Raw genomic sequence first — 18,151 nt, forward strand, 5'->3', positions numbered from 1 at the left:
GCTTGCTGGCTTACAGGCACTGACACACAGTGGGCGCTCTCTGCATTTTCTTTTTTCTTTAGGAGGATGCTTGCCTCAACAAAGCCAGTGTTACTGTAAAGAAGGGCAGTACGTTGGTCTTCCCTCTGCATTGAACAGAAACAACTCCAGTACCAGCTGCTCCCTAGACGGGAAGGCACGTGGAGAGGGCAGGGCGGGGGTGGGGGTGCCCCTGAGCTGTGGGGTCAGAGGCTGTCATGCTTTCTGAGTTTGGAGGCCCTGTCAGAAACAATGCAGATTTTATAAGCTCTCGTGGGGAGAAGACATACTGCAGCTTAAAACGCGGCGATTAACTCCACACAGAGAGCTGACGCTGCGCCACCTGGGTTTCAACACACACCTTCAGGCAACAACCAGGCATAGGTCTGCTCGGTTCAAGAGAGGTTTACTCCCGGAGCCTTCCACCGGGCGCTGACACTCTATGAAACTGTGGCACATACCCTATCAGGCATGACAGGAGAGCAGAGACAGTTTCGGTGAGTCTCAAAGTGTTTATAAAAAGCTACAAGTCAGCTTCACTATAAAGGAGCTCTACTAGCTTTGCCCCAACATAAAAACAGAATGCCTGCCAGCTTATTCACGACTTTGCAGAGGAGTGTTCTTTTCCTTGTCTCACCTTGGTATTCGGGTTGGTATGATCGTTCGACCGTGGTGGAGTCCAGGTTTCTGCTGCAACATTCATTGCTAAGGAGAGCTTTGAGTGCCCTGAGCTCTGCAACAGCCCTGCTGAACCGGCCTCACAGCGCCCTCCCTGGGACGGACTCAGTGAATCCTCAAGGGATGCACAGAAACACGGACGGTTTCAAGGAGATCAAGTTCCACCGCCTTGATTTTCACCCGGACTCTTACCTAAAAATGCTCTTTTCCCACCTCTCATTTCAAATCACCCCTTTCTCAAGTTTCACTAGTACAAAAATCTCTTAAATCAAATACTGGTGTTACTAAAGTCTACAAGTGGTTTCTAAAGCTTTCATAAGGTACTTGAACGTGGACCTAAATAAATTTTCAGCTGACAGATCATTAAAAACGGTTTTTGATGACAGGGCTGCCATACTCTTTGGCATCTTGGTTCATGTGGAGTTCAGATTAAGAGCAATCGCTGTAATAAAACTCTTCCTGTTCCCATCGACTCAAGATGAAAGCAACTCTTCAGTTCAGTTCAGTTCAGTTGCTCAGCCGTGTCCGACTCTTTGCAACCCCATGAATCGCAGCACGCCAGGCCTCCCTGTCCATCACCAATTCCTGGAATTCACTCAGATTCATATCCATTGATCAGTGATGCCATCCAGCCATCTCATCCTCTGTCGTCCCCTTCTCCTCTTGCCCTCAATCTCTCCCAGCATCAGAGTCTTTTCCAGTGAGTCAACTGTTCGCATGAGGTGGCCAAAGTACTGGAGTTTCAGCTTTAGCATCATTCCTTCCAAAGAAATCCCAGGGCTGATCTCCTTCAGAATGGACTGGTTGGATCTCCTTGCAGTCCAAGGGACTCTCAAGAGTCTTCTCCAACACCACAGTTCAAAAGCATCAGTTCTTCAGTGCTCAGCCTTCTTCACAGTCCAACTCTCACATCCATACATGACCACTGGAAAAACCATAGCCTTGACTGCTACTGCTGCTGCTAAGTCACTTCAGTCGTGTCCGACTCTGTGTGACCCCATAGACAGCAGCCCACCAGGCTCCCCTGTCCATGGAATTTTCCAGGCAAGAGTACTGGAGTGGGTTGCCATTGCCTTCTCTGCAGTTAGGCTCACTGCAATAATAAAAACAGCTTCTTATTAAAACGTTTCATCCTCTCTACAGAGAAGATGTAAAGTTAGGCAAAGTTCCCAGGTGGCTCACTGGTACAGATTTCACCTGCCAATGCAGGAGACACGGGTTTGATCCCTGGTCTGGGAAGATCCCCCGAGTCGTGAAGCAACTAAGCCCGTGTGCCACAGCTCCTGAGCACAGGCTGGGAAGCGCAGCTACCGAAGCCTGCGTGCCCTGGAGCCCCAGCTCCCCACCAGAAGCAGCCACTGCAGTGAGAAGCCCGCGTGCCCTGGAGCCCCAGCTCCACACCAGAAGCAGCCACTGCAGTGAGAAGCCCGCGCTCGGCTAGAGAGCACCCCGCCCCGACCTAGAGAAAGCCCTCCTGCAGCAGTGAAGACTCCGTAGGCCTAAATAAATAAGTTTCAAAAATTAAAAAAAAAAACTGCTTGCATTTTAACCCAAGTTCTGTCACCCCACAAACACCACTTTACTTAACCCTCTCAGGGCCTCAAGCTTCCTGAGGTTACAGGGGAAAGCAACAGTGCTTATCTCAAAAGTCATTAGACTCCTGAAATGAGTCAACGCAAGCCAAGAGACTATCAGAGGTCCTGGTGTGTAGGACAACGATTAATCACTTAAGAGGAACAGTTACTTAAAAAAAAAAAAAAAAGAGAGAGACAGTAATTTTAAAGCCTTGACTAGATGGACCTTAGTCGGCAAAGTAATGTCTCTGCTTTTGAATATGCTATCTAGGTTGATCATAACTTTTCTTCCAAGCAGTAAGCATCTTTTAATTTCATGGCTGCAATCACCATCTGCAGTGATTCTGGAGCCCCAAAAAATAAAGTCTGACACTGTTTTCCCATCTATTTCCCATGAAGTGATGGGACCAGATGCCATGATCTTCGTTTTCTGAATGCTGAGCTTTAAGCCAACTTTTTCACTCTCCTCTTTCACTTTCATCAAGAGACTTTTTAGTTCCTCTTTATTTTCTGCCATAAGGGTGGTGTCATCAGCATATCTGCAACTCTTAGGGCTTCCCAAAAAGTAAACGTGGTAAGTAGAAATAAACTTGATGCTGAAATAGTGGGAGCCACATTCTCAGAGAGCAATATCCCAAAGGCGGAGACGAAATAGCTGGAAGGAATTCTCTGGAGTTAGGAGGAAGTTCTGACATGCAGAGAGAGACAGAGAGAGAGAAAGATCCAGCAAAGAATATCCAGGCTTATGTGTAAACTCTCTTCTGAAATAGTGACAACAGGGGGAAAGGATGTTTCAGTGGAGAAACCAGGCAGACACCTCCTTCCCAGAGCCTGCTTGCAGCTGGCACTGTGAACACACAGCCTTCTGAGATGTTTCTGCCGAAATGATTACCTCGAGAGAGCCATGAGGAAACACCAGACAAAACCAAAATAGAAACACCCTACAAAATAACCCGTCCGTACACTTCAAAAGGGCTTCCCTGATAGCTCAGTTGGTAAAGAATCCACTTAAGGTACAGGAGACCCTGGTTTGATTCCTGGGTCGGGAAGATGTACTGGAAAAGGGATAGGTTACCCACTCCAGTATTCTTGGGCTTCCTTTGTGGCTCAGCTGGTAAAGAATCCGCTAGAAATACGGGAGACCTGGGTTTCACCCCTAGGTTAAGAAGATCACCTGGAGAAGGGAAAGGCCACCCACTCCAGTATTTCAGCTTGGAGAATTTCATGGACTATATAGTCCATGGGGTTGCAGAGAATCGGACATGACTAAGCGACTTTCACTTTCACTATACACTTCAAAATGCCTAGGACATAAAAGACAGAATAAGTAACGACTCTAGGTTGAATGCTAAAAAAAAAAGTTAATCATTCAGTTGTATCTGACTCTTTACGATACCATGGACTGCCTGGCTCCTCTGTTCACGGAATTCTCCAGGCAAGATGCTGGAGTGGGTGGCCATTTCTTTCTCCAGGGCATCTTCCCTAGCCAGGGCTCGAACCTGGGTCTCCTGCATTGCAAGCAGATTCCTTACCAATTGAGCCACTTGGGGAAGCCCCAAGGGAAGAGACTAAAGCGGTTTACAGACTTCACTAGGGCGGGCCCTAATCCCTTATAAGAAGAGGCGACTGCAACACAGACGATCACAGGGAAAAGACCACGCGGAGACACACGAAGGCAGGAGGCCACAGGCCTAGAAGAAACCAAACTGCCAGCAGTCGGACCTTTACATTGCAGCTGTCAGAACCACAGAAGCATAACCTTCTGTTGTTTAAGTCGCCCAGTCTGTGGTATTTGTCACAAACTGACTCCTTGGAAAAGACCCTGATGCTGGGAAAGATTGAAGACAGGAGGAGAAGAGGACGACAGAGGATGAGATGGTTGGATGGCATCACCGACTTGATCAGCATGAGTCTGGGTAAACTCCGGGAGTTGGTGATAGACAGGGAGGTCTGCCGTGCTGTGGTTCATGGGGTCGCAAAGAACTGGACACGACTGAGCAACTGAACTGAACTGAATAGTGTGTACTCAGCTGCTCAGTCATGTCTGACTCTGCAACCCCATGGACTATAGCCCTCCTGGCTCCTCTGTCCATGAAATTTTTCAGGCAAGAATACTGGAGCAGGTTGCTGCTTCCTACTCCAGAGGCTCTTCCCCACCCAGCAATCAAACCCTTCTCTCTTGCATCTCCTGCATGGGCAGGCGGGCTCTTTACTACTGTGCCACCTGGGAGGTCCGTGACATAACATTACAGGTCAAAATTAATTTTTAACACTCCTTACACGTGTTTGTTTTAGACTATTATAATTTTTTTAAAAAACACTTTAAAGTGCAACATATATTAGAATAAACTTCTGTGGGGTAACAGAAACACATGTTCAAAGAGAGAAAAGAATGATAAGTGGTAAGAGTTTCTCATTCTATTTTTAAGTGGACTGTGCTAAGTTGCTTCAGTTGTGTACAACTCTTTGCGATCCCATGAACTGTAGCCTCCCAGGATCTTCTGTCCATGGGATTCTCCAGGCAAGAATACTGGAGTGGGTTGCCATGCTCTCTTTCAGGGAAGTGGACTATTAATAGATGTCAAATTATTCTAATACCTAGATTCCACTGAATATATTTTAAAATTATAAAGGTCAATATTTAGAATACAGTAGAAATTATATTTCCTGCAACTTTTAAACTAAACAGATGCATTCTGTCAATCTTTTTACTGATGAGGAGATATGCTGGTATAAAAGACGTCTGAAGTTGGAAGTGTCTGACAGCTGCCCCGGTCTGCCTCCGATGGGTCGGGTGACAGCGCAGCCCCCATGAGGAAGGACTGCGAGCGATGCACAGCCACCCCTCATCACCAGACGATTATTTTTTGCCATTTTGTTCCGAGTCTTCTCTGCTATTTTCATTACTCACAATGAAAAAGACACATTTCTCTAAATTACTAGGGTGACAATTCCCGTGCATGTTGATTTGGCTTTACAAAAGGTTAATAAAATCTTCTCCGAGTTCAGAATTCCAGTAATGTCACTGAAGGATGACTAGAGTTCATAGAATACTAAATGTTTGACTCATTTAAAATATAAAAGAAAGATGATACGTTCAGCTTTTTTAAAGTGAGACTTTATAAAATAAACGGAACCTAATCTTACTGTTCAGTACACAGAGCTGGGCTGTTGTGAAGATTAAATGAATACATCATCGGGGGCTCAGTGCAGGAGACACAGGTTCGAATCCTGGGTGGAGAAGATCCCCTGGAGGAGGGCATGGCAACCCACTCCAGTATTCCTGCCTGGAAAAAGCCATGCACAGAGGAGCCTGGTGGGCTGCAGTCTGTGGGGTCTCAAAGAGTCAGACACGACTGAGAGACTAAGCACGCCTGCACACAGCACCTGATAGACACGTGAAGTGGCTGCCTCCCTTTTCCTCGCAGAGGAAACTTTCCTTCTTGGTGTTAAGACTCGAGTTATTACCCTCTCTCTCTCTCTCTTTTTTTTTTTTTTTTTTTTGCACCAGAGTCTCAAGCGCAGCACAAACGACAACCTCTTCGGGTTTGGATAACCTTGTCTACATTGGTAGATTACATCCGAAACTACATCGGTAGTTATCAGGGAAGGGAAACCTTACACATTCACCTCATTTTTCTTTCTATCAAACTCACACCTTAAAATAAATGCAAAAATCAGGTTGTTTTTTTTTCTTTTTTTCCTTCCAAGGAATTTTAAGGTATTTCCTAAGATATGCATAACCAGGAATCACTCTTTGGGGTTTATAAAGGAAATGGGGGGGGGGGAAACCACTTTCAAAGTTTATAAAATTTCATACCAAGTAGTGAAAACGTCATGACTTACATTGGCACAGTGTAAGGCTAAAGCACAGAAGACCGCAAACATCTTGAAGTTGTTCTCGTCCGTCTTGGAGAAGGCGCTGCCGCTGAGCTTGTTGACCATCTGCACCACGCCGATGACGCTGCCGCGGCTGACGATCGGCATGCAGAGAATGTTGCGGGTCGTGTAGCCCGTGTACAAGTCCACCTCTCTGCGCCCGCGGCGGGGGCGAGACGGCAGCACAAGAGACAGCACAGGCAGGAGAGAGTCAGCCACGTGCCGCCGCACACTCAGCCCAGTCCCACTTCTCCCACACTTCAAGGCAATGGAACGGGTAGCTTCTAAACTCAAAGACAGTGGAGACACACGCACGTGGTTTTTAATAAAACCTTTTTGAAAATATTCTAACCCAGTTCTGCTTTCAAGAGAGTTTTTCAGAACCATCTCCAGGAGGTGTTCAGGTTCTCATCTGGTTCGAATGAGAAGCATCCCACGTCACAAAGTACATGCCAACTGTGGATTTAGAGAACAGTCTAATACATTCGGTAAAAATGACCTGTTTGTTCGCACTTGGCCAGGTTTCTGAGCGCTGTAAACTTGCTGAACAAACTTAAATGGGACTTCTTACCGTAACAATTTAGAGCAGGGAGCAGCCATCTACAGACTGGGTACAAACTGGCGCCCTCCGGTTTTGTAAGCAATATAAATGGGACACAGCCACACCATTCCTTGACGGATTCCCACTGCCCCACAACAGAGCTGTGACGCAGATGCTGTGGCTGACAAAGCCAAAAATACCTATTGTCTGATTCTTCAAAGAAGAGATTTGCTGACTCCCGATATAGGGGCAATAGTTTCAAAATAGTTTTTGAAAATAGGAGTCATTCCATAGGAGCAATTTTACGACTACAGGCAATGAGTTCGTCGGTAGCCTTCTCTGATGGGCTACCTAGAGTGATGGTTTTGAGATTTGCCCGTGTTGCACTATCAGCAGCTCAGCCCTTTTGTTTGCTGAGTGTATTCTATGGTGTGGATATGTGTGTGTGTGTGTGTGTGTGTGTGTGTGTGTGTGTTCAGCCTCTCAGTCATGTCCGACTCTTTGTGACCTCATGGATTATAACCCTCCAGGCTCCTCTCTCCATGGGATTTCCCAGGGAAGGATACTGGAGTGGATACCCATTCACTTCTCCAGGGAATCTTTCTGACCCAAGGATCTAACCTGCGTCTCCTGCACTGACAAGCAGATTCTCTACCACTGAGCCGCTGCAGAAGCTCATGGTACAGGTACATCACATTTTATATATATCTTCACCAGTTAATGGACATTATTTGTTAATTGCCAGTTTGGGGCAATTATGAATAATGCTGCCCTCAAGATTTGTCTACAAATCTTTGTGTGGACAGGTGCTGTTTTTCTTGGAGCGTTACCCAGAAGTGGAGCTGAACGAGGGCTGTAAGTGTGTGCTGAACTTTATAAGACACTGTGAATCTATTCTCCAAGGTGGTTGTGCAAACATACACTCCCACTTGCAAGGTATGAGCATCCACGTTTCTCCATATTCTTGCCAATGCTTGCTAGCATCACTTTTTTAAAAATTTAAACCATTTAAGCTTGTATGTAACAGGATTTCATAGTCAACTAAATTTATCTTTCATCTGTTTAATGGCCATTCGTCGATCTTATTTTGTGAAGCATCTGTTAAAATCTTGTGTCCTATTTATTAAATTGGGTTCTCTTGGAAGTTTTTTAAAATATATATATATACTAGATACAAATATTTTGCCAGATATATATTTTGCAAATTGTTCTCACAATCTGTTGCTTTCTTTTTCATGTTATTTAAAAAGCTTTTATATATGGATATATAAGTATTTTCAATATTTAAGTACTAAAACGACAAGTTGGCTTTTTTAAGACAAAAATTGAGATTTTCAGCACACTCAATTTATTGAAAAAATATGTTACCAGGATACAGCTCTGTTTATATAAAAGTTATGCAATAAGACATTAATCAAACACCTGAAAAACTTCCCATTGCTTATGCTATTTAACTGTCCCCTAAAGGAAACCCGATCGTGAATGCACAGAACACTGCTGTCAAAACAGGTGAACCATCACCTTCAACTTTCAGGGCATCAACCTTGAGACTTTCAATTTTGAAAGTTTTTTAAATCAAATTACATAAACTGGTTTCTAGTTCTCCAAAGTAACTCAAAACAAACAAAAATTTATTAGCAATCTTAATATCCAATAACGTCTGCAGCTGATTGAGTTCCTACTTTGTGTCATGTGAAGTTGCCAGGCCTTTTCTGAATATTTTTTCTAATTAAAAAAATTTTTAAAAACCTACAAAATAGGTATTACTGTGCCCACTTTAAAGATGAGAAAACAACTGAGGCTGTGACAGATTCAGTCACTCACTTCGGGACGTTCTAAAGGTGACAGAGGACAGAGCCAGGATTTAAAATAGGTACTTTTATCACCATGTGTTACAGCCTTTGAAGATACGGTTTGCTAAAGGATATGCTTAGGACAAAATGATGACACTATAATGAAAAAAATTTATAAATTTAAACTCTTGATTTTTAGTTTTCCTTAAAACATTTTAAACTCCTGCAGCTGGAGATAGGGGCTTCCAGGTGGCGCTAGTAGTAAAGAATCCGCCTGCCGTGCAGGTGACGTAGGAGACGCAGGTTCAGTCCCTGCGTTGGGAAGATCCCCTGGAGGAGGGCATGGCAGCCCACTCTAGTATTCTTGTCTGGAGAATCCCATAGACAGAGGAGCCTGGTGGGCTACAGTCCATGGGGTCACAAAGTCTTTCACGAGCGAAGCGACTTTGCACGCACGTATGCACAGCTGGAGACAATCAATGGTTTCGAATCTATCATTTTTTATGAAGATCTGAAAACACTGACTACTGATAATAAGTTGGTTCAAAGAAAGCATAACAGCATCAAAGAGGAAAAACTGACTGAGCTGGGACGTGGAGAGCTGGGGCCCTACCGCAGAGGCTTCAGCTGAGCTGGACGGGAAAGGAGGCGGGCTGGAGCACAGGAGGCCGCCTCACCTGTTGAAGCGCGGGTCTGCGTAGGCATCTGGGATGTTCAGAACCTCCCCGGTCCTTGCCACTTGGCCGGCGATCCCCTTCTCGATTGAAAACCTGCACACACAGAAGACAGGAGCACACAGATGTTGCAGAAGAACTTGAGACGCGTCACTGCCAGCAAACACTGAATAAGGCAGACTGCTATTTTAAATGCTTGTTTTACTACAAAAGGTATAAAGGTGAAGCTCAAAAACACTGCATGGTAATCACTTGAAGATCTTACAAGACATAATTCATAATGTATTAAATTATGCTGAATCACAAATTGAAACTGAAAAATTAATTAGCCTTCTCCTGCACTGACCAATAATAATCCTTTAGATTTGCAAAATACCTTATAATTTACAGCATGTTTCAACATGAGTTTTTTAAAATAATTCTTCCTGTGAGCTGAGACCCATATGGGTTCAGTAACTTGCCCATATACTTAAAATATGAGTGGCACAGCAAAAACAAGAATGCAGGTCAACACCAGTACACTTTCCACCACACATATAACCAAACCCACAGGTTATATGATCATGAGACAGAGGACCTCAATTTTAAGGTCTCTGCAATGTAACTACCAAAATAACACAGTTTACGACTTCTGGTATCTTCACTTCTCTAATTCGTTAAATTTAAAAACAGTCAAAATACAGGCATTATTGTATTGGATATATTTTGATATCTAATATTAGTATTTTCTTTTATACAGAAATATATTCTCATATTTATAAATAGTTTTCTTATTACAATATTATAATAATACATGCTCTCATTCAAAACATAGTTAAGATATCTATAATCACAATAGTTGCATATTTCAGTAGCTGAAAAATATACATTTTCAACATTATAGAAAATTATCATTCTTGAAATAAAGCTCCACCCCATTGATTTCCCTAAGGAAAATTCAAAAGAGAATTGACACCAAAGAGAATTAACTTTTCTTAAAACACCAACAAGTGAACCCAGCATTGTACTACGTAAAACGCAAGGCTGTCTTTGCCCCCGTTTTCTTGTGCTTTGAGCAACATGAACGCAACAAATCAGACGGCCTTGAGCAGAGTAACAGAGCCCGTTTCACGGTTTATTCTTGATTTTCTCGGTCTGAGGGTAGCTCAGTGTGGTCTCTATGTCTGATCAGTGGAAACATAACAGAGCGGCTTGCCCTTAGGTAAATGGCTGGCATTGACTGGTCAGCCAGAGAGTTACAGCCAACCACACCCCGCTCCCTGTTCTCTCTGCGCTTGGAAGTGCAGGCTCCAAGTTAATGTCTTCAAAAGGAGACCAATGCCGGCCCTGGTGAGGAGCTCTCAAACCTTCAGCAGGAGAAGTGACTTTACCTAAATGACTATATCCAGATGAATCTACTGAGCTCTAAACAAACGAAATTTTATTTTACAGAAACCTAAATGGTGCCTGCAGGCAGCGTTCTGTGAGTGTGGAATCCTAGCATCCCGGGAGCACAGAAGGGGAAGTACCCCGTGGTGGGCGTCAGTGTGGGCACATTCCAGGCTTCCTGTGTGCAGACAGACGGCCCAGATGAAGAGCCGGTCCTATTAATAAGGGACAGCATCTCACTCGGAATGTTGCAACTACCACGGTACCTTAGAGTACCTTATGGAAAAGTAGTTAAACATTGTATACATGTGTAAGACAGAAGAAATGCGAATGTCTAAAAAAGCTTCTGAGCGCTCAGCTTGACGTGAACTAGCTCTGTGGCGTGCTCCTTGTAGGTGCCTGGTGGTGGCAGGACTCAGCCACCAGCCAAAGGCTGTCCTGCTCATGTAAGTGACAGCTGCGGCCACTGGCAGATCCAAGAACGCTCTAGCTTTAAGACGCAGCGCAAGAGTGCGCTGCAATCGGTTAAACCGGCTGTTGGATTGCAGGAGAATGTGTTGAAGTTAGGAAATATACCGGGTCAGTTTCACTGCAGTCCGGACTTGCAGACAGCTCTCTGGGTTGCGAGGGGAAGGGGACGAAATTGTCTAAGTGGACCTGCTTCTAGACACGGGAGGCCCTGCAGACCCCAGGCGGGGCGCACCTTTACCTACCTGGGAGCACTAGTAAGTTTTTCCAACATGATTTCCAAAAGGACCGCCTCCGGAAGACGGCATTTCCAGGAGTGACGCTAAAGCTTCCTAGGCGCGGTTTCGCTGGCACTGCAATGTCATGCCCAGAAGCACTACCTTCAGGAGGCGGGTCCTGGTGGGAATGATATCACAGTATGACAAGTGCTGTCAGCACGCCTGTGAAGAGGCACAGACACGTGGGTGACGGAGCACCTGCCCGGCTGCCGCCAAGGCAACCACACGCTCCTGCGCGCTGTACCTGATCTCCTTGGTCTTCTTGAAGACGGGCTTCCCTTCCTTTTCCTCTCCAATATCAAAAAGGTCTGAATATAACTCCTGGTTCTTATGGTCCACCTGGAAAAGGGCACAACGGTCGGCATTCACCAGGTTTTTTGCATATATCTACAGACAAACGAGAAAACGAAAGTCAGCTGGTGAGAGGTGCAAAGAGGTTGCAGGTAAACGTTATCAGAAATATACATGAATTGCAGCTGTTCTAGACTGGAACAGGGCGGGAAGTGAGCATTATGATTAGATAAATACAGGCATGTGAGGACAAAACTAAAGCTATGTCACTGGCCATGGGGCGGACGCCAGCCGCTGCTCTGCATCCGGGCTGCGGTGCCGGGGGCGGGAGCAGTACAGCACCCGCGGGGGCTGGGGGGCAGGAACCGGCCTCATTCCCCAAAAGCCTGCCACCCTGGCTCCTCCCGGAACCTCCCAGGCCTCCCTGGTGCCCTCGTCCGAGTCTCAGTCAGCTCGAAGGCCAGCTCAAAGGTCAGCATCTATTCCAATGGTGGGTGTTTGTGAAACACCAGTTGTAAAAAAAATATGACATACAACCTCTAATGAGACTCCAAGTGCTCATATTTACATTAGCTCCAGAATCCCAGGGACAGTGGAGAATCCCAGGGACGGGGGAGCCTGGTGGGCTGCTGTCTCTGGGGTCGCACAGAGTCGGACACGACTGAAGCAACTTAGCAGCAGCAGCAGCACTTTATTTATTACACTAACAATAATGTGCAACAAGTAGTGTTTACTACGTGCCAGTTTTTCAGTACTTATGTGCACTAATTCACTTAACCCTCACAATAACAGTTTGCACGCCAGAAGACCCGAGGCACGGAGAGGCGACTTGTCTACTACCGCACAGCTCGTAGAGGGTGGATCTGGCATGGGAACTCACACAAGCTGCTGCCATGGCCTAAGCTCTTGAAACAAGTACGCTTTACTCTTTCTGAATGGAAAACTGTGTATTAATATAGCCATTCATTTGTCCATCAATTCCCTTCAATGAGTATTTCTCTAATGCCTAACACTTCTCACTGTCCCCAGTGGGCTGGGATTACAGCAATGTCACAAAAACTGTATTTACATATGTTCAGAATTCTGGCAACTTCAACCCTGTAGATGACAGACATGAAATGACTGCTCAGAGAAGAACCATTATAAAGTCTATGCAAAAGGTTCCTAGGCCACCTTGTGGCCAGAGGAAAAATACATGATCTCATGTAAAAATACCTTAGAGATTTCATAGAAAGAAATCAGAGTGGTTTAGGGACCTGTTCCTCCTCATCTTTCATCTTTGTCTTCCCTGTTGTTAGCAGCTGTACTCACTCACCCAACAAACACTGGATGTTCCTTATGCACCGTGAACCAAGTACCCTGGGCATCGTGAGTGCCAACTCCCAGGGGACTTCTCTCCTCCACTAGCTGACTCATGAGTTCCAGGGCAGTAGAAACTGCTTCCTTTCCTCCACAGTATCCCAAATGCCCAGAACCAGGCTTAGAGAAAGGTCAGCTAACGTCCACAGGCCATCTAAACTCACCCCGCTTGCAAACAAAGGTTCACTGGGACAAAACCACGCTTTATGAGTGGTTCACAGCTGCTGTATCAGAAGCCTTGAATAGCTGTAGGAGACTATGACCCAAGAAGCATAAAGCTTTACTATTGGCCCTTCATAATAAATTTGCCAGCCCTCAGGTTAGAACACACCAGATATCTCTATAACCTAACAACTCTCAATAAACACTTGAGAAGGAGGAACAACATATAGGAAGGAAGGAAGTGGTGGGACTGCACTGTTAGCAAGCTCAGGAAATCTTGAACTATTAAATGATAATAACGACCCTGAACTGGTAAATCATATACGGTGAAATCTGCACCCTTAGCAGTCATGTCAGTTGCCTAATACTCTGGCACATATTCATGTTAATAGTTGTAAACATCTGGATGAAATGGACAACTTTCTAGAAAAAGAAAATGAATTTGGGAGAGAAATATCTGAATGAGATCAGAATAAACAGATGACTAAAATACTGTAAAAAAAAATTATCCTCATAAAAGGCATCAGGCCCAAGTAATTTCAAATATAAATCATTTAAGAATTTTCAAAAATAAAGTCTCATCTAATTTAAACTAGTGTAAGTTCAGACAGATGCCTGGGTCAGGAAGATCCCCTGGAGAAGGAAATGGCAACCCACTCCAGTACTTTTGTCTGGGAAATCCTATGGACCGAGGAGCCTGGTGGACTATAGTCCACGGGGCTGCAAAGAGTCAGACACGACTAAGCAACCAACACACACATCCAACTTCAGACAAAACAAAACCTCTCTAGTTACGCTTACAACCCTTGCTATGTCACTGATACTTAAAACTGACAAAGATACTATAAAAAAGAAAATCACAGACCAATTTACCTTGGAAAGAGAAGAAAAGTATCAGGAAGTCAAACTTGAGGACAATATTTTTAGATGTTTAGTAATTTAAAATTACACTTCACTCACAACTTCCAGTATTGGAAAGTCTATTTTTATAGCTCATAAAGCAATAAAAAAAAGGAGAAAAATCACATGACTATTATCATGGCTATCAAAAAATATATGTAACAAAATTCAGTATTTATGATAAAATTTTTTAAAATAGAAATTTTGTAGAAGAAAAATATATATGTATGCATACATATATCAGTATACACAGACACCCTAATAATATGTGAAGATTATAGTCTACATCATAGAAAATAATACAATATCAGAATCATCCTATTAACATTAAGACATTAAAGTTATTTCACAAGACAAAGATATGTTATCATAATTATTAATACACAATTAGGTGAAAGAATGAAAAAGGAAATGGCAGCCACTCCAGTATTCTCGCCTGGAGGCAGCCACTCCAGTGTTCTTGCCTGGAGAATCCCATGGACAGAAGAGCCTGGCGGGCTACAGTCCACGGGGTCGCAAGAGTCAGACACAACTGAGCGACTAAACCACTAGCAGGTAAAAGACGACAGTTCTAATGTTAGGTGATGTTACTGAATATGTTGAAAAATCAAGAAAATCAACTGAAAACAATTACAAGTAGTAGGAAAAACTTCTGCTTTAAGATAAGTCACTCTAAATACACATTTATTTTTAAAATTCTCCCTGAATATTAAGCTTTCAGTTTGAAATGATACTCAGAAGCTAGAAACGAATTAATAAAGAAATCCTAGGCATATTTTGGTAACCCAAGCCTCAGAAAGTGAAAAGTGAAAGTCGCTCAGTTGTGTCCAACTCTTCGAGACCCCAAGGACTGTGCAGTCCATGGAATTCTCCAGGCCAGAATACTGGAGTGGGCAGCCTTTTCCTTCTCCAGGGGATCTTCCCAACCCAGGGATCGAACCCAGGTCTCCCGCATTGCGGGCAGATCCTTTACCAGCTGAGCCACAGGGAGACCAAAGATTACCGGACTGGGTAGCCTTTTACTTCTCCAGCGGATCTTCCCGACCCAGGAATCAAACTGTGGTCTCCCACATTGCAGGCGGATTCTTTACCAACTGAGCCACAAGGTCATCATAAAAGCCAGCCTATCTCCCACACACCTTCCCTCTCTCTCTTACATACAAACACAGGTTTACTTATAAGTGGAAATAATTCTTGACAGCAATAGAGGATTTCAAAGTCAGTGGAAATATATCTTGAAATTTCTGAGGAAAACATTTTAAACTTAAAATTCTTTACCAGATCAGGCTAACATTCAGACATGAGGCAAAATGAAGATATTTCAGAAGTACAAAGTACTCAGAAAATGACTACTTTTGAACTACTCTGGAAAAGGAGATGAGCTCAAGAAAAAATTAATAGATAAATTCAAGAAAGCATAGGACGACCTGGAGCGTAAGCAAAATTGACGAGCAAAGAAACTACTAAAGCTATAATTAAGCTGTACATTTCATTAGTAAATGCTATCTATGAAATGACAGCTGTCATATAAAAAAGTTAATTAAAAAGACTGAAAATATCTGGTTGTGTCAAAAAAATACATAAGATTAGAAGGCCAAACAGGAGGGAGTAGGAGCTTGCTGTTCTTAGGGTTAGTGAAGCCTCCAGAGGACAAGGCCTATCCAGAGGTAAGCTGCACAGAGCCAGAACAGCCCATTCCTAAAGATGTCACTTGAGCCCCAGGCCCAGCAATCACGGGATTCTGAACCTTCAGGTCTCTCCAGGGTGATACAAGCTAAGAAACTTCCCCTTGATTCTCTCAGGCTATTGTGAGTTAGGTAGTGACGTCTTTCGCCTTACACCAGAGAGTCCAGACTGACAAACAAGCTGATATGAGAGAGGGGGGAGAGGGAGAAAATATCCATTAATTGAATTAATGATGAGGAAGAGAATTTAAGTACCGGCAAAAAAGACAGCCATTAAGCAATCTTACTTATGTACGTAGATGAAAAAGTCAGAAAAATAATAGCAACCAATTCAGGAGTAAAGACTACAGCACCATGAAAAGTGAAAGTGAAGTTGCTCAGTCGTGTCTCACTCTCTGCGACCCCATGGACTGCAGCCTACCAGGCTCCTCTGTCCATGGGATTTCCCAGGCAAGAGTACTGGAGTGGGTTGCCATTTCCTTCTCCGAGGGATCATCCCAACCCAGGGATCGAACCCAAGTCTGCCACATTGCAGGCAGACACTTTATTGTCTGAGCCACCAGGGAAACCCCCACTACACAGGGATCGATAATTCCAGGAATGCAAGAGTCATTTAACACTAAGTGATAAATTAATATAGTTCCCTATTCTAATTGATTAAAGGAAGAAAAATTACATAATTTTAATAATGACTTACAAAATTTGATAATGTTTGACACCCAATCGGGTATAAACTCAAAGAAAGGAACCAAAGGAAACATTTTTAAGATAATAAACAGTATCTAATGGGGGACCTTCAACAGTTATACACAGCAAGGTCACATGAGAAGCATGCACACTGAAGAAACTACAATATATTCACTCTCACTGGTCCACTCCACAGTGTTCTCAGGTCCTAGCAAACCCAGTAGAAAAGAAACAAGACATAGTGTGAACACTGGGGAAATAGAACCACCACTCTCACTTATCACTATAAATGATCCTTCTTGAAAATCCAAGATTGCAAACTGAAAAAACAACATACCAAATATGGGGGATCAAAGTCAGTACATCCAATCAAGGGAGATTTTTTTTTAATTGAAAATAAGACAATGCTGTTGCACAAGACTCCATACACTAAACACATCAACTCTACTTAAGATTTCATGAAATTCAAGGTAATTCCGATGTAAGTCACACTCCATGGTGAAGAGGGATATATCATAGAAATGCTGGGTTCATATAACATCCAAAAACCACTCTGGATAATACACTATAGAGCAATAAGACAAAAATTTAAATAAACACATGGTCATCTTAATAAAGGCAGAGAAAATAAATGAGGACAATACCCAACATCCCATCATGATTTAAGACACTGAAAGCTAGGACTAGAAGGAGATGGCCTCACCCTGATAAAGGCTGCCTATGAGAAGTCCACAACTAACCCACACAGTTACCTGTGAAAGACTGCAGCATGGACACAGGATATCCGCACTCCCCATCCCCTAGTTCAGTACTGCCCTGGGGGACCTAGCCAGGACACTTATGCAACAGGAGGGGAAAAAAGGTTTACAGATTAGGGCGGAGGAATTAAAACTATCAGTAATTGTGGATGACATAAAAGACACTAAAGAATCCACCAGGAAACTACCAGAAATAATGAGTTCATCAAGACTGTAGGATGGGGGATCAAGGCAGAAAAAGCAAGTTTACTTCTATAAATTTTCAATGAAACATCTGAAAATTAAATTAAGAACACATTAATAATAGCATGAAACAGCAGTAAAGATACACATCTGGGAGTAACTTTATGTGAAAGTGTTAGCTACTCAGTCATGTCTGATTCTCTGTGACCCCATAGACTGTAGCCCGATAGGCTCCTCTGTACATGGGATTCTCCAGGCGAGCATACTGGAGTGGGTAGCCATTCCCTTCTCCAGGGGATCTTCCCAACCCAGGGATTGAACCCAGGTCTCCTGCCTAACAGCATTAAAAGATAAAACATCTAGAAATAACTTTACCAAAATAACGGCAACGCTTGTACTCTGAAAATTACAGAACAGTGTTGAAAAAATTAAGAAAAATTTAAATAAATGGAAAACGCCTTTGTTCCTGTACTGGAAGACTTCATATTATTAAGAAGGCAATATTCCCCAAATTGATGTACAGTCAACAAAATCCCTATCAGAAACCCATATGACCTATTTGTAGAAATTGACAAGCTGGTTTCTAAAATTTATATGGAATTGCAAGGGACTCAAAATAGCCAAAAGAGAAATGAATACGAAGAACACATTTGGAGGAATTCACACTTGCTGACTTCAAAACTTGCTATAAGGCAACAGTAATCAAGACGAGATGGTACTGTCATTAAGCTGGACATATAGGTCAACTGAATAGAACGGAGACCCTAAGAAGAAAACAGTGTGAGCACGCTCAACTGATTCCAGGAAAACCGCGTTTAAAGGGGAAATAAGAGTCTTTTCAACAAATGCTGCTGG

At 43.5% G+C, this 18,151-nt stretch overlaps 1 protein-coding gene across 3 annotated transcripts in view; it reads right to left on the minus strand.

Annotated features, from left to right (window-relative positions):
• Nucleotides 1-18,151, minus strand: part of PDE10A (phosphodiesterase 10A) — a 777,492-nt gene that overhangs the window by 41,632 nt on the left and 717,709 nt on the right. For 2 of the 3 annotated variants that reach the window (XM_013966645.2, XM_018053453.1), the window contains 3 exons: nt 11,516-11,658; nt 9,161-9,253; nt 6,117-6,303 (listed from right to left, as the gene is read on the minus strand). In XM_013966645.2, the coding sequence (XP_013822099.1) occupies nt 6,117-6,303; nt 9,161-9,253; nt 11,516-11,658 (423 nt within the window). The remainder of the gene's footprint in view (nt 1-6,116; nt 6,304-9,160; nt 9,254-11,515; nt 11,659-18,151) is intronic. The other variant, XM_018053454.1, reaches the window with a different exon arrangement.

This window comes from Capra hircus, chromosome 9, assembly GCF_001704415.2.
Source record: "Capra hircus breed San Clemente chromosome 9, ASM170441v1, whole genome shotgun sequence".
Taxonomy (NCBI): Eukaryota; Metazoa; Chordata; class Mammalia; order Artiodactyla; family Bovidae; genus Capra; species Capra hircus.